Consider the following 16,535-nt stretch of genomic DNA (forward strand, 5'->3'; position numbering starts at 1 on the left):
TGCCCTAGCTTCTTTTTCTTCATTAATTAGAAATTAGAGTTGTATGTTTTATTGTCTGTCACATGAGGTCAAGGTTAACTTGAGTGGTCATTTTATGCTCTAGCTAGATCTTGGCATTTAATTCTCTTCATTACTGACATCAAGATCCCCCCCCCCTTCTTTTAAAATGTGGTTGCCTTAGTTATGCTTTAAGCCTCTACCAGTAGACATACTAATTTTTATTCCTAGTCTTTAATGTCAAGACTAGCTAGGCTGCCAACCTTTTTTATATCCTTGTTTTCCTCTTCCAACTCCACCAGTGTTTTCTTTTTACACAGCTGCTTCTGGTGGTACACAATACCATTATCTCATTAAATCTTCATATTTTCCTAGGTCCACTTCTAGACAAATAGTTACTGGAAAGAGTTATCTTCTTGTGCTATCCTGAAAGAATAAAGGAAGTAAAGTAACATCTTTTCAGTCATATAAATTATATAGCTTAATTGTTTTAATTACTATATTTAATTTCTTGCTGGAATTTCAGTGACACTGGCAGAATCTTAACGCAGCCAGTTAACAACATGTTCGTGGTATATGTGGATCTGTCTGGCCCTTGGTTCTCAGAGAACTTCAAGGTCACTGTGTTTGTTTTCAGTGAATATTAAAAGGACCTTTTTTTAGTAATATGTGAAATATAAATAAGTGAACTCTCTTTTTTCATTTTTAGGAACCCCTCAATAGTGAAGATGATGTGAGTGATGAGGAAGGTCAGGAACTCTTTGATACAGAAAATGTTGTTGTGTGCCAGTATGATAAGGTAAGGATTTAATCAGTTCTTTACTGTCTGAGCACCAGGGAAGCCAGTCATCAGGTTACTAATATTTTTGCTATTGTAATTTCTTCCTTAAACCATCCTGTCTGCCGTGTTTAAGCATTTGGTTATCTGATTGGTGCCTCTTAGAAACTTTAGTATAAACTGTGTGAATGAAAGCAGTGTTATACTTTAGTAGATTATTTTAATGGAGTGAGAAATTAACTTGTATAACTTTATAGTTGAAAAATAAGTTATGAATGAATTCACGAAAAGTATGTTGTTTTCCATTTAGACTGTGTCTCCCAACTTGTTAGCAAAGTAAAGCCACTTTATGGTTGTCTTTTAACATGAATATTAACTAAGTGGGATAACCCTGTTTTCTCTCTGACCTCAACTACCTCAAAACTTAAAAGGCTTTAATTGAACCTTTCTATAACCTTTTGAATGAGGGTAATAAACAAGACTGGTAACTAACAAAAGATACGTTTTTACTGACAGTTATTTTAAATTATTTAACTTTGCTGTATGCAGTCCATGGGGTTGCAGAGTCATATACAATGTAGGGACTGAACAACAAAATTTTGTTAGCAATAAAAAAATTTTAAACTAGGTTCTATGAGAATTAGCTATTGACTCCTTGATTTCTTAATTCTTAAAAAGGATGTTACTTCTCAAGTATTTTTGTTATAATTTTGGCATTGTCGAGATTTTTTTATTTATTGAAACATTTAATTCGGAATAAAATTTGTTTTCTAGCTATAGCCATTAAATTTATAATCCACAAATTATGCTTCATTTTTATAGTTTAATTTCAACAGAGATCTTTACCAAGTGTTGAAAACTACGACAGACATAGCTGGGTTTTATTTATAAGCACTTCTCATTTCACTAAACGTATATTTATTAAGTGCCTAATTGTGTCAAGTACTGGAAGTGAAAGTGAAAGTTGCTCAGTCGTGTCCGACTCTTTGCGACCCCATGGACTGTCCATGAAATACTCCAGGCCAGAATACTAGAGTGGGTAGCCTTTCCTTTTTCTAGGGAATCCTCCCAACTCAGGGATCGATCTGCACTCATATTATGCAAAATTTGTGCTCTTTACGCCCTCTTTTACAAATGATGAAAGTCTTAAATTTGTGTTGCTTTTATAAAGTGAATATTATAGATAGCCATGTTTATTGCAAACATCTGTAGGAAAAATGTTCAAAAAATGAATCTTATCATTTCCTAATGTAAAGGTAAAATTAAGCCAGTTAAATACTGGTGAAATTATAGAATTAGGTTAGTGAGGTCATTGATTCAGAGTATCAGGGCATTCACTTTTGTACCTTATGACTAGTAAGTTAAGCACTCATAATACCCTATACCAAGCACATGATAATAAAAGTAATTTCTTGTTACATGCATATGGAGGAAAAGTATTGAAGTTGAAACAACAGGAGATACCAGTAATACTTTATTGTCAGAAAGACTCAAGGGAACCTGTTGGCAACCAAATTATCCAGAATGCAATATCATGATAGCAGGATGTCAGATACATAAGAAAGGACCTTTACCTTAGCTTGACTGAGGAATATGCTTCTAAGTATTTTCATATTATAAGAGACTAGTATTCTCCTTTGTACACTTAATATTTTTGACGTTAGAATTGTTTTGTTTTACTCATGGATACAGTATTTAAATGTTTTAAACTAAGAAATTTAAAAGTAACTTTTAAGTAGTGTGTTGTATGATAAACGATTTTAAAGTTTACAGAGATCTAATTTTTATAATCAAATGAGTTTTGAAGATTGGAGGGTTGATTCTTGATGTTTTAGCCAACAGTGAAAGAATGGTGGTGTTCTAAAATGGGCTTGGGTGTAGTTTGAGGCAACTTGAAATTTAGGAGTTTATTTTTGAAGCCTAAATTTCAACAGTGAGTCAGTTCATACAAAGAATTGATTGTGTGCAAATCAGATGAGAGCTTTAAATCTAATAATGAGGCATGGATAGGTAAGGACTGATGGCATCAGGTGTTGAGGCATCGGCCTTGTTTGTAGATAGTGTTACTTAATATTTTGTCATGAGGAAAGTTCAGAGGCCTTTTTCCTTGCACTCAGGATACTCCTTTATGCAGGACTTAATGTAAGGCCAGTAAATGAATTGTTTTTCAAGTTATATTTTGTGATTTTATTCAAGTAAAAATATTTACTGCTTACTACTCAATATGACTTCAGTACTTAGTATATAGAATATTACTTGATGCATATGATACTGTCTACATTTTCTTTCTGCAAGTTGTCTTTCAGCAAACTGCAGTTACTTTACTTGTCTGTGGAATTCGTTTTTCCTGGCTACTCATTGCTTGCTTATTTAATTCCATATCTTTCAGCTTATAGTTACTTGGTTCGTACTAGAAATAAATTTATATATCCATTTTTAGGATAATTAATACTTTTTCTATAGAAAGTCAAAGAGAAAAGGAGACAAAGATCTTTTTATTCAAAAATACTTAATAGTGTCTGTGATGTTTCAGGGCACTCACTGTTCTAGGAGCTTGAGATAAGCCAGTGAACAAAACAAAACAGTCCCTGCCATTTGGAAGCTTACTCTAGTTGAGGGAGACAAAGGCTAAAACATAACAAAATGATAAAACAAATTACAGTTACCTTAATACAACACTGGGGCTAATTGCATGTAACTTAGAGGCAGCCCTCTGTGTCTGTGGTTCATCTGTATATGTATAGTCATCCAACCACAGTCCACTTAATTCTGTAGTATTTGCTATTGAAAATAACCTGTGTATAAGTTGATCTGTGCATTTCCAAACCCATACTGTTAAAGGTTCAACTGTAATTAATATGCTGTGTTGCTGCTGCTGCTGAGTTGCTGCTGCTGCTGAGTTGCTTCAGTCAAGTCCAACTCTGTGCAACCCCATAGTGGGCAGCCTACCAGGCTCCTCTCTCCATGGGAGTTTCTAGGCAAGAGTACTGGAGTGGGGTGCCATTGCTTTCTCCAAATATGCTATGTTAGAAGTTGATAATTAGTGTGGGTAATTATAGAGTGGGAAAGGAAACAGGATCAAAGGCTTGATGAAAGTTAGACTTGTCGTTATTTGGTGGCATAACCTGCCTACTTTGTGTGAGAATCAGCAAGGAGGTGACTGTAGCTGGGCTTGGGGGAGCAGTATAGCAGGAGATTAAGTCAGGTAAGTGGGGGCAGGCGGTGTGGTGTAGGACTTTGTGAGGATATGGGCTCTCACTCTGAGTGAGAAGCTCTTGGAAGGTTTCAAATATACAAAAGTGGTATCACTTACATTTTAATCTTAAAAAACATTGCTTTGTTGAGAACAGAATATAGAAGAAACAGGTTGAAATGAGGAGATTAATAGAGGGACATCATAGTAATCCACATGAGTGAAATGATTAAGGCTAGGATGATAGCTTTGGAAGTGATGAGAAGTAGCTGGATCTTGGATGTTTTGAAGGAAGAGTCAACAGGTTTTCCTGACTCTTGTGTATGTGGTAGAAAATAAAAAAGGGAATCAAGAATGACTCCAGGATTTTTTTTTTTTTTTTAATGAGGAACTAGTCAAAAGAATGAAGATACCATCAACTGAGATGGGAAAAGCTGCAGATGGAGCAAATTTAGGAGAGGAGAGTGGCTGGTTTGGGACATGTTAGTTTTGTATCCGTTAGATGTTCAAATCATTCATCCTAAGGTGTTAAGTGTAATAATCTAAATAGTGTAATTAGACCAGAGCTATAAGACCACTTGGGCTTCTCTGGTGACTCAGTGGTAAAGAATCTACCTGCCAGTGCAAGAGACATAAGAAACGTGGGTTCGATTCCTGGGTCAGGAAGATCCCCTGGAAAAGGAAGTGGCAACCCACTCCAGTACTCTTGCCTGGAAAATCCCATGAACAAAGGAACCTGACAGGCTTCAGTCTAGGGGAAGTCACAAAAGAGTCAGCTATGACTTAGTGACTAAACAACAACAAAATAAGACCACTTAATGTAAGAGGCCCTCTTCTGAATACTGTTTCACTTTATTATACTCTATTTCGCTTTAATAAATGAGAAAAGATAGATATATGGTAAATTTATATATAGCTTAAGTTAGTGGTCTTAAGGAAGGGCATGAGAGTGGTTTTCAAATATATGAAGTATTCATTATTTTTTAGATTACCTTCCAAAAGGCAAAACTAGGATCAATAAGAAGCTTGGGGTAAGCAGGTTTTAGTAAGAGGTAAAGTATGAAAGGCTTGCAAGGGGGCTGTCCCAGGAAGGGATAACTGAATTTGCAGTTCTTCACCTTCCACTTTTAATCACACTCAAGCAGACACTAAACAGTGATTTGCTAAGAATACGTGTGGAGACTGTTTGCATGGGGATGATAGACCATGGAGTTTTAGCAGTGGGATAAGAAAATGCCTGTACGTAGTGAGAATTTCTGCATTATTATGGAAAACAGCCTGATAAATAGAAAGTGCTTGAAGAATCATCTTTGTCTTAATTGTGATTTGTCATTGATTATCTCACTGAACTTCTCCAGGCTGTAATTTTCTCCTTTGAAAATGAAAGCCTGAAATGGGAGCGATGCTTATGGTTGAAGGTAAGGGAGAGAGTGAAGACCTGGAAATCAGTTAAAAAGTATTTTAATAAGTCGTATGACAAGAGGCTATTGATGTTGTAACAAGAAGCTTATTGGTGGCCTTTTAGAAAACAGTTGCCAGGTGTCCTGAAGACAAGTAAAGTAGAATTAGAGATAAAATAATAATTAGAGAAATACTAATATTAGTTTGAATTCTAATCCTGGGGGGTCACAGTATTTAAAAAGTCAGCAATATGTAAGTTGTTAGTGTATGTGAGGAGGAAGAGAGTAGTTGTAAGCATGATACCAATAATGAAAAAATGTCCTGGTGGTCAGTAGATAGGGAGAATGAAGAAAAGCCTATGGTTAATTAAATTGTATAGACATAAAAGGAGTTACAGAGAAAAGGCAAAAAATAAAAAGTGTTCTAGAAGCATCAGGGAGAACAAAGGGTATTCATGTTTTAAATATTTGCCTGTAAAGAATTGTATAGGAAATGACACGTATATGCAGACCTGGTAGAGATTAAAATAATTTGCAGAGAAACATTATTAACTACTTCAATGAACCCAAATACTAAGAGCTATAAAATAAATATTATTATAGATTTTTGAAAAATTCACCTAATTGTTTTTTGTTTGAGAGAGAGATTGTGTCAAACTATTAAAATGCAATTTAACCACAGTTGTATGAAAATAGAAATCAGATGGAGATTAAACAGCATGCTACTGAAAATACCTTGAGACAAATGAAAATGGAAATACACCATACTAAACATGCCGAATACAGCAAAAGCAGTTCTAGGAAGGAAGTACGTAGAAATGCCTACATCAAGAAATAAGGGAAAAAATCTCAAATAAACAATCTAACTTTACACCTAAAGGAACAGGGAAAAGCCCAAAGTTAATGGAAGGCTGGAAATAACAAAGATCAGAGGGACTAAATGGAGACTAAAAAGATAATAGAAAAAAAGATCAATGAAACTAAGAGCTGATTATTTGAAGAGAGAAACAAATTTGACAAACCTTTAGTGAGACTCAAAAAGAGAAAAGAGAGGATTCAAATAAAATCAAATGAAAGAGATGTTAACAACTGATAATAGAAATACAAAGGAACATGAGAGACTGCTGTGAATAATTATACTTTAACAAATAGGACCATATAGAAGAAGTGGATACATTCCTAGAAACATAAAACCTTCCAAGACTGAATCATGAAGAAATTAAAAATCTGAACATAGTGTTTACTAGTAAGGAGACTGAATCAATAATCAAAAACTTCCCAGTAAACAAAAGTCTAGGACCAGATGGTTTCACTGGTACATTCTACCAAACATTTAAGAAGAATTAATACCAGTCCTTCTCAAATGGTTCAAAAAAATAGAAGACGATGAAACATTTTTAAACTCATTTTACAAGACCAACGTTTTGAGCATAGATGCAGAAGTGCTGAACAAAATATTAGCAAACTAAATTCAGCAATTTATTTTAAAAGATCATATACCATGATCAAGTGGGATTTATTCCAGGGATTCAAGGAAGGCTCACCATCTTCAAATCAGTGTGATATGCCATATTGACAACATGAAGGACAAAAATCATGGGATGGTCTCAGTAGATGCTGAAAAAGCATTTGACAAAATGTAACATAAAAAATCTCAAAATTGTTATGGAGGTAATGTACCTCAACTTAATAAAGGTCATATATGACAAACCCACAGGTAACGTACGCTGAAAAGCTCAGAGCTTTTCTTTTAACATTAGAAATGAGACAGTCATGTTCACTCATACCGTTTTTATTCAGCACGGTATGGATAGTCGTAGTCAGAGCATTTAGGCAAGAAAAGGAAATAAAACACAAACAAATGAAGAAAGGAAGGAGTAAAACTCATTATTTGCAGGTAATTTGATATTACAAAGAAAATGCTAAGGACTCCACCAACAAACTGTCAGAACTATAAATGAATTCAGTACAGTGCAGGATACAGAAATCTGTTGGGTTTCTAGGCACTAATAATGAACTATCAGAAAGAGAAAATAAGAAAACAGTCCCATTAACAACTGCAGCAGAAAGAAAATCTAAACAAAAAACCCTGACTTTATATATACAGAGAACAGATTGCCAGAGACTGGGTTTGGAGGTTAGATGAAATGAGTGAAGGTGGTCAAAGACACAAACTTCAAGTTATAAGTATTCACAGATATAATGTACAGCATGATGACTACATTTGATGACACTGTGTGCTGCTAAGTCACTTCAGTCGTGTCCGACTCTGTGTGACCCCGTAGACGGCAGCCCACCAGGCTCCCCCGTCCCTGGGATTCTCCAGGCAAGAACACTGGAGTGGGTTGCCATTTTCTTCAATGCATGAAAGTAAAAAGTGAAAGGGAAGTGTCCAACCCTTCGCATGGACTGCAGCCTCCCAGGCTCCTCCATCCATGGGATTTTCCAGGCAAGAGTACTGGAGTGGGGTGCCATTGCCTTCTCTAGATGACACTGTGTATTTGAAAGTTAACAAAGAGCTTAAATGTTCTCATCACAGGAAAAAAAAATTTGTAACTATTCATGGTGATGGGTGTTAACAGGCTTACTGTGGAGATCATTTTGCAGTATACACAGAAATCTAGTCATTACTTTGTACATCAGAAACTGCTATGTTACTTGTCAATTATATCTCAAAAAAGAAAAGAGTTTGCAATTGCAATAATATACATGTTTGGTGTGTGAATGGGTTTTGTTGTTGTTTGTTTCCTCTTTTTATTTTATCTCATGCATTTTTTACTTATTTATTTAGATACACAGAAGTAAAAACAAATGGAAATTTCATCTCAAGGATGGCATTATGAATCTTAATGGAAGAGATTATATATTTTCCAAAGCCATTGGAGATGCAGAATGGTGAAAAGAGTTGGTTCTTTTTCTTTTATAAATAAAACAAAAGAAACTTAAAAAAAAATTTAAAGTGGACAGTTTGAAACTTGGGACATATACCAACCAAAACTTAACTTCTGCATGTCAGAAAAGTGCAGTAGAAGCAGAGCTACTGGAACAAAGAGACCTTGACAACACAGACACTACTTCTAACTGGCAAGCCATGGAACTGTAGCACCTGGGGTTGTTGGGGTGGGGAGGGTGGGGATTTGTGTAAGAAAACCAGAATTGTCGATTTTAAATACAGGTACCTGCCACTGGTGATTAGCATGTAAAGCTTTGTTTATATTCCTTCCTCCAACTTGAGTTCAGCCAGAAGATACTTGTTGGAATGAACTGAAGAAACTTCCCTTTTGATAGATTGAACTGAAACTGCTTATTGTACGTGGTTATATTCGGTAAAAATTGCGTGTTGAGCTTTTTACAAAAGGGTAAGAATTATGGTGTTGAATTTTAATTCTCTTGTATAAGGAAACAGTTTAGAACTCTTATAGGTCTTAAATATTTTTACTTGCTGTTCTCCCTCAGTAATATATACCTCTTCCTTCCCTGCTTGATGAAACATCTATTTACAAGTTAAAGGAAGTGTATAATCAGTAGTTACAGTTTGGAGACAAAATTGACCTAGGAGTGGATGTTTATTTTAATTAGGTTTTCAGACTCATTGTAAAGACTTGGGTCTCGTCTGAGTTGAGCAGAATTAAAATGACAACTTCAGTTTCCTAACAGAATTGTATTTGTTTCTTTTAGTCCCACACCTTAAAAAGAAACCCCAAGTGGCTCCTCAGGAATGCAGTTTTGTTGCACAAAGGTACCATCTAGCTGGAATTATATACATATGAATAGATAATTTTCCTGTTGGGCTGAAGTGTATGCTTATATATATGTTTAGTCTTTCAGCTAAACAAACATTTAGATAACATTCTGTGCATTGATTGATGCATTGGGCAGGTGGTGAGGACCTGGATTTTTATCAAACAATTTAGTAACTTTAAAAGTTTCTTGTGTTTACTAGTAAAGAATTTTAAAACTCTTATTCTAATTGAACACATTTTTAAAAATGCAACTTTGTAATCTGAGGGAGAAATTTTGGGGTTAGAGGAGGGTGGGCCACTAAGCACATGCTTGCCTCTCTGGCACTGGCCCTTCCAGGCCACTGACAGTACACACGCAGGCTCCAGTTTGCACATCGGGAAGACAGCATGGAAATTTGGCTTGTATATTAAAAACAGTGGAAATGTAATATGTATATGAGGAATGCATAGCTCTGTATTCTGTAAGGGGCTCTAAAGAACAATGTGGTAGTGCTGTATGTTCAGCGTGAACGAGTTGCTTGGGAGAACTGCTGGAACACGTGTCCTCACCTTTGTTCTTAACACCTTATTCTTTTCATGGTTTATTTTGACAAAATTCACATGTGTTTAACTTGTATATTGATTTTTTTTAAGTCTTCCACTTTTGTCTTCCTTTTATTTGCCTTCGTGTTTCCAGAAGTAACAGAGAAACACTTTAAAGTACATTGCAGAGAAAAACTGTGAGCTGTTTTATATTGTTTTTTCTTTATTTTAGCACAAATCTTTAAACTTCTTGAAAAGGCTAATTTTTTTTTTCTTTTGCCTACTTCCCTCCCAAAATACCACCTTGGTCCCTTTAACTTATGTTCTGAACTTTGATATAAATGGTGGTTTCTAGCATGCTAGTAGTTAGATTTATTTTGATGCCATATTTGGTAATACGGTTTTAATTTTTACTATATTAGTTTTTTGGAGGTTTATTTGTTTACCCACTATGCTCAAAGCACATGCAGGTTTTTTGTTTTGCTTTGTTTTTGTTGAGCCTGGGAGGAGAGGGGAAGGGAGTAAAATCACAGAAGTCCTGTTGTTCATTTGTCCTTCAGTATAGTTGCTAGTAGGTTTATATTTACCTAGTGAAGAAGTCAATGATCTGAACTACCTATAAAAGTTTAGCATTGCTGCAGTGTTGATTGAAACCCTTTGGCTATCTAGTAGTTCTAACGCTACTGAACCTTGGATTACTATATGATACTCAGCTTATATTTTGGACTCTCTATGTAGACAAAAACATTGCATTCATAATAGAATTGTATACTAGCCTGTTTTATAACATTGAAACATGAACAACCACTGCTTTCAGTGTGACTTAGTAGGGTTGTTTTGAAGCAGGAAATAACCATTTATATTTGCACCTGTGTATATTGCATATCAATTATAACATACTTGGCAAGCGCTTTTCTTTTACCTGTGAAAATTCTGAAAACTGGTCCAAACAACACTGCATACCAAATTGTGCTCTCATGTATCACTGCATTGTGTTCCTTTTTAGTCAAATAGCATGTTTTAGTTTTATTATAGTGGCTTGCTGTAAGAATCCCACTTGCTTATCTTTTATTGTACTTGAAGAATTCTTAATCATGCTTTTAACATTTTATTTAACATTATTTCATTAGGTTTCATAAAAAATGTCATTCCTTTGAAAATGCAAGGATTCCCACTTTCAAAATTTTGAAGTAAAGATAACATTTATTCAAAGAAGGAAAATAGTTCAGACTTGGTATTATGAAATAAGTGAAGGTTTCAGAAAAGGATTTGTTTAGATTTGCACAGATGATGATGGCACCTTTTATTAAAAAACAATCAACAGTGCTAAGGAAATTTTACACAAAAGTACTAGGTTTAAGTGGAAATGTGTGCCTTTCAGTGTATGTACTCTTCATTTTTGGTGGTCATTTGGATAATCAGACCATTTGAATGGCTGAGAGCACATTTAAATTCTGTGGAGTGCCAAATTTGGCTAAAACAACTCTAATGTGCAATTAGTTTCTGGACTAAAATGTCTGTTATATGAGGGGGATCTTTATATTGGGCTTTTATATTTTTTTAAATGTTCACATTTCTTTCTATTAATTAAATGCCATCATAGCACCACATTTATATTGTTGCCTCTCTTAAAATCAAAGCCACCTTGATGATGTTCTTTTTGGCATGCATCAAGATTTGAGCAGTGTGTATAGTGATTAAAATGTGTTCTTGAAGAGCATAGTCTAATAGACTCTGGTTTAGACTGCAAGAACATAAAAGTATAATAGCTTTTGTATAAAGATTTTCTTTTGCTATATGAAAATCAAGGATTTGGTTTGCTTTTTTTCTGGCTTTTATGGAGGAATAAAAAGGGTTATCTCCTTCTAAGAGTAATTTTTGATTATCTTATAGCAATAATGTCACCATTCTTTTCAGAAATAAATACACCTTGTATAGGAAATCAGACATAATTTTCTTGGGAGCTCCCTTTATATCTTAGCTTTTTCTTCCTCTTAAGAAAATTCCTGTATTTTCAGATTATTTCATCTTGAACTTTTTTGAGCTTTTGTGCAATGTAATATTTTATTGATCCATCTTAGTACGTTTTCATTTTATTTCATACATCTGTCTCCCACCTGTCTGTCTGAATCAGCTGTTTCAGGTTTTTAATTCATTGGTTAAAAAATAGTTGCTTTATATATTTCCTCATGGGTTTATGTTATATAGTTTTGCATTTTAATCTATTACGCTATGGAAATTATTCTGAAGTTTGTATTCCCTTTTTAAGTCTGCCTTAGTCTATTTTTTGTCATTTTTTATGGTTTAAGGAAGAACACACAGAACTTGGTATTTTTATTTTGAGGAACAAGAAAAATTGTTTTTTCTTTTAGGAGAACTACACTGAGTTATTAACTACTATTTCAAGTTAAGTTTCCTTAAATCATCTGGTATGCTTCAGGGCTACAATTTGTGGGGAGGGGCTAATTCCTTTTGCTGTTCTGAGCTACTATTGTCAACTGCTGTTGTACATACTGTTATGTGTAAGGGCGTAAATATATTTATTATGTTTGTAAAATTCATTCTGTACAATTGCAGATCAAGGTTGCTCTTCTGTGATATACGGGATATTATGTTTTAAAGACCATCTTGGAATACAATTAGAGAACTTAGTATTTTGATGTACTAAGACCTATTTTAAGTTTAATATTTTACCTTTGCAAAAACTTTAATTAAAGATGTTATTTAAAAAAAAGTAATGCTGCTTGCTTTGCTTACTAGTTTATAAAATTGTTATATAGATAACTGAATAAAACTATACAGTTGAGAAAGGAAAATGCTTTACATTGTTAATAAGTTCCATTATCAAAAAGAGGTATCATTAAATCCTATACCTTTAATTAGGGTGGAATGTCAGTCTGAATATTAAACTGTTATAAATTCTTAGTACTATTCTTTTAAAAAGAATAGTTGTAATTTCTAGGCACACAGGAATTTAAATTGGGCTAAAGTCACACCAACAAAGTGTAACTAAAAATTGATATAAATAACATTGTATTAAATGAGTATTTCTACTCCAAAGAATAGATTACTTAGGATAAAATTATTTGAGAACATACTTATTTCTTAATTTAACTGTTTAGCTATATATTTTTCTTTTAGATCAGAGTTTGTAAATAGTTGCATAAAAGGAGAATCAGATCATTAAGGCCTGTACTACATATTTGTGTTATTTTTGAAAGTATTAAATAATTAACAAGTATTTTTATTTATAGTTATTTCAAATGAATCATTAAGATCTTAGCTTGCTTTTTTGTAATTTTTTTTTAATCCTGTTACTACTTTATCTAGGAAACTTGCAAATTTTAACCATTAAAACAGTCATAATAAAGATACTTTATTTGTTGCAGCAAATCTTGTATTTTTGCAGTTTAATTCAGGCACCTGCATTGATGACCTTAACCTTTTTGGCCTCAGTTTCTCCATATATAAAATGACAGCAGTATGGTTTTGAGAATTAAGTGAGATAATACACATAAAGATCCTAAAGTGGTGCATTTTGTACCATAGTAGACACTCAGATATCCCAGTTATTAACTTCATAATATCCATGGAGCTGAAAAATATTTTTAAATGGTCAAGAATAGCAAAAGTGAATATGGTCTGAATTGAGAGGCAGTAAAAGATTTGGATACAGCAAAACAAATTAAGCCTGAGAGGTTTGAGTTAATGGAGCCGTGTGTCTATCTGTAGCAGAAAGGGCCTGAGACGAGAAAAGTAAATGATGGGGTATGGAGAAGAATAATGAACCACACCGGGAAGTCTGTACGCTTTTCTTTCCCTTCTTGAATTATATGTCTAAAATAGGTTGGATTTTTCCCAAAGCTAAAACTGTAGTAATGTTATAACATTTTAAAAATTATGTAATTTTCTATGCTCATTTCATTTATGGAGAAAACATTGAAACACTGTTAATGAAAGACATTGAAAGTGTGATCACATCACTCTGACATGAACCTCTCTCCCAGTGCTTGTTGGCAATCCTCTTTATGGAGGCAAATAGCTTTTGTATCATTGCTCCTACTTCCAAGCCAAAAAGGAAGATGCAATGTAAGTAACTGGTTACTTCTGTTTCTGTCTGAAATGTAAATTTTCTGAGGCTGAAAGGGAATCAAGCACAGAGCATGTATTAACATACTCATTCAACTTGGTGATCTTCCACAGGCATGGAATTGTGATCAGTGTTATTGGATAAGCCACAGATGAATAAGGTAGTTGCTGTCTTTAAAAGCAGTGAAGTTGGATTGTCTGGGTTCTAATCCTAGTGTGGATTGGATTGACAGCAGTGAGTTAGGGCAGATTACCAAACTAGATTACCTCATATGTTTGTTGTGACATAATGGCAGATGACATCATACATATGTTGCATTTATTACAGTCCTTGACACGTGTATGTACCCTTGATACCTGTATGTACCCATATGTCTTTGTAAGGCATAATGGTCACAGAAAAGATCTTAAACTGGCTGGGTTACTGGTGAGTTCTCCTTATCTTCTTATTTAATAGAAAGAGGTTTACCATCTGTGATGAGACTTCATCAGATTAAAGTGAGAGATCTGAGAACTTAATATTAGCAATTATTGAGAGCATTGAACTTGTCAATGGAAATAATTCTAGAAACTTGTAGTTGTGCTCCTCACATTGGAAATGAATTTTGTGTTCTTGAGCCAAGAATGGCCTGGATCTTAGCTTCGAACGTCAGCTTTCTGAAGGTTGCTGCGTTGATACGATACCGGTTACCTCTTGAGCACTTCTTCAAATAGCCTACTTTCTCAAACACAACATGACAGAAACAGAATTCATTCCAATTTCTATTTCCCCACTCCCAAATACACAATGTGAATTAGTGACTACTGTTTTCCCAATCACTTTTTTTAAGCAATAAAAACAAAATTTATTGGAATAACTAAATTTGCAAAAACGGGCCCTTAAAGATAGCACATGTGCCTGCCTATACACTAGTTTTCTCTTGTTAGCCAAAATTATAAATTATCCCTCAGAGAAGTGTAAGTTACCAAATAATCAAGTTTTCACTCTATTTACAGTGAACCAACAAATTATTAATTGGAAAATGGTTCACCAGAAATGGCCTTGATCATTGTAGCTTTAAAGACTTAAGACAGGTAACCTTGCTGTCAACTGTATCTTCTTGGCTGTTTTAAATCAATCCGATCATTAATTACTAGGTGTCTCTTGGGACTCCTGTAAAGTGTCTCTAGCCCTCTTCCTTTTCCTCAGCATGTTTACTGGATGTGATGGCTATTCTTGTCTTTTGTTGTTGTTTTTTCCCCAGCCATCACTGGGATTTGAAGCTCAATATCATCTAACCCAGTCTTAACCAATCCTAAGAAATAGCTCTACTGCCTAAGTTTTGCTCAAAACAAAATGCACAGGTTGTTCCTTATTCCCTTCCTTTTTCTCTTTTCGCTGGTATCAACTGTAAGTCACCCTTAAACCAGACCAGCATCAACCGGTCTGACAAATGTTACACTTGCCCTTCCTACAAAGGGAGAACCTGGGGCAAGCTTTCCTTAATTGGATCTCAGCTGTGTCTGTCAGAGTCCCTGGCTTGCCTCTCAGGATGTGGGCCCCTTCCTGTTCTTTTCTTGCTGACCCTGACTTGCAGATTAGTCTCACTAAAGCCCATTTCTTACCCCACATTCATGCACGGGTGAAAATCCACAGGGGGACCTGCCTGGTCACATGGGCATACAAGTTCAGTTCTTAAGTGAGGCATTTGCAGCTGATTTTTCTCTAGTCCTGCAACACTCTCCCTTCAGATCTTTAAATTCTAATTGTCAAGAACATTCCTGTTGCTTCTACCATGCTTTAACAGTGATAGCTCTTGATTTGTCCTCCTTCCTCATTCCAGATTTCTTCTAACTCACTTTTATTAAGACAGCTGATACTTTTAATATATAATGGACTCTTCAGAATGAGTAAGATACTCCATCAGGGAAAATACATATGTGTAGCAAGTCAGTTTCATCGAAGAAAAGCAAATGTCATTTAATTGACTCTTAATAATTGAGGGAATGCAAAATAAGACAATAATATTAAGTCATTTTTCTACTTACCCAGTGACCAGATAACAATACTCTGTCATAGTCAGGGTGTGCATAAATGGACCTTACAATGAATTGCTTGTGGGAGTGCAAAATGGTACCCACTTTCTGGTGGACAGAAGGAAGAAACACAAGTGCTTCAAGTCAGGACAGGGGGGTGGTACCTACTCGTCCCCCTTAACAAAAGCTATCTAAGAAGCTCAAGTGTAGTGACTGTGGGGGAGGACAGGTCTTTGGGAGTGGGCTAAGAAGACCCATGTTTGGTATATTAACTTTGTGGTGCCTGTTAGACATCCAGCTCGCCATACCAAGAAAATAAGAAGACGGAGCCTGGAGCTCAGCATGGGTGTCTGAGCTGAGTAATACCTTTGGGATTTATTAGCATGTGAAGAACATTTAAAGCCACAGAGATGATTCACCCAAGCAAGAATGTAAAAAGAGAGGGTCCAGGACCAACCCTAAAGGCACAACCAAGCTAAATATTGAGAGAAGAACTAGCTAATAGGAATGGCTTCATAGTTTATAGAACCCAGTACAAAATGAGAAACGGAGGCCCATTGTTGAAAACATTAAAAATTTAAAGGTAGTGACTGTGGGACCCTTTGTGAGTGCACTTGTCACATACCCTTGAAGCTGGCCCTGGGTGTCAGTAAGGGAGAATGAGGAAGCAAGGCTAGTGAAGAAGGAAGAAAGGGGAGAGATTGGTAGCTTACAAATCAAAGAGCACAGTATTTTTCAAATTGTGCTGGAGAAGACTCTTGAGGGTCCCTTGGACTGCAAGGATATCAAACCAGCCA

General features: G+C 35.1%; 1 protein-coding gene across 1 annotated transcript in view; it reads left to right on the top strand.

The window, feature by feature from the left end:
* The window catches only part of GTF2A1 (general transcription factor IIA subunit 1), a 39,933-nt gene extending 26,912 nt beyond the window's left edge, over window positions 1–13,021 (top strand). The window contains exons 8-9 of the mRNA XM_018053894.1: window positions 707–796; window positions 8,160–13,021. Coding sequence (XP_017909383.1) covers window positions 707–796; window positions 8,160–8,267 — 198 coding nt within the window. The 3' untranslated portion in view covers window positions 8,268–13,021. The remainder of the gene's footprint in view (window positions 1–706; window positions 797–8,159) is intronic.

Source organism: Capra hircus, chromosome 10 (genome assembly GCF_001704415.2).
Source record: "Capra hircus breed San Clemente chromosome 10, ASM170441v1, whole genome shotgun sequence".
NCBI lineage: Eukaryota > Metazoa > Chordata > Mammalia > Artiodactyla > Bovidae > Capra > Capra hircus.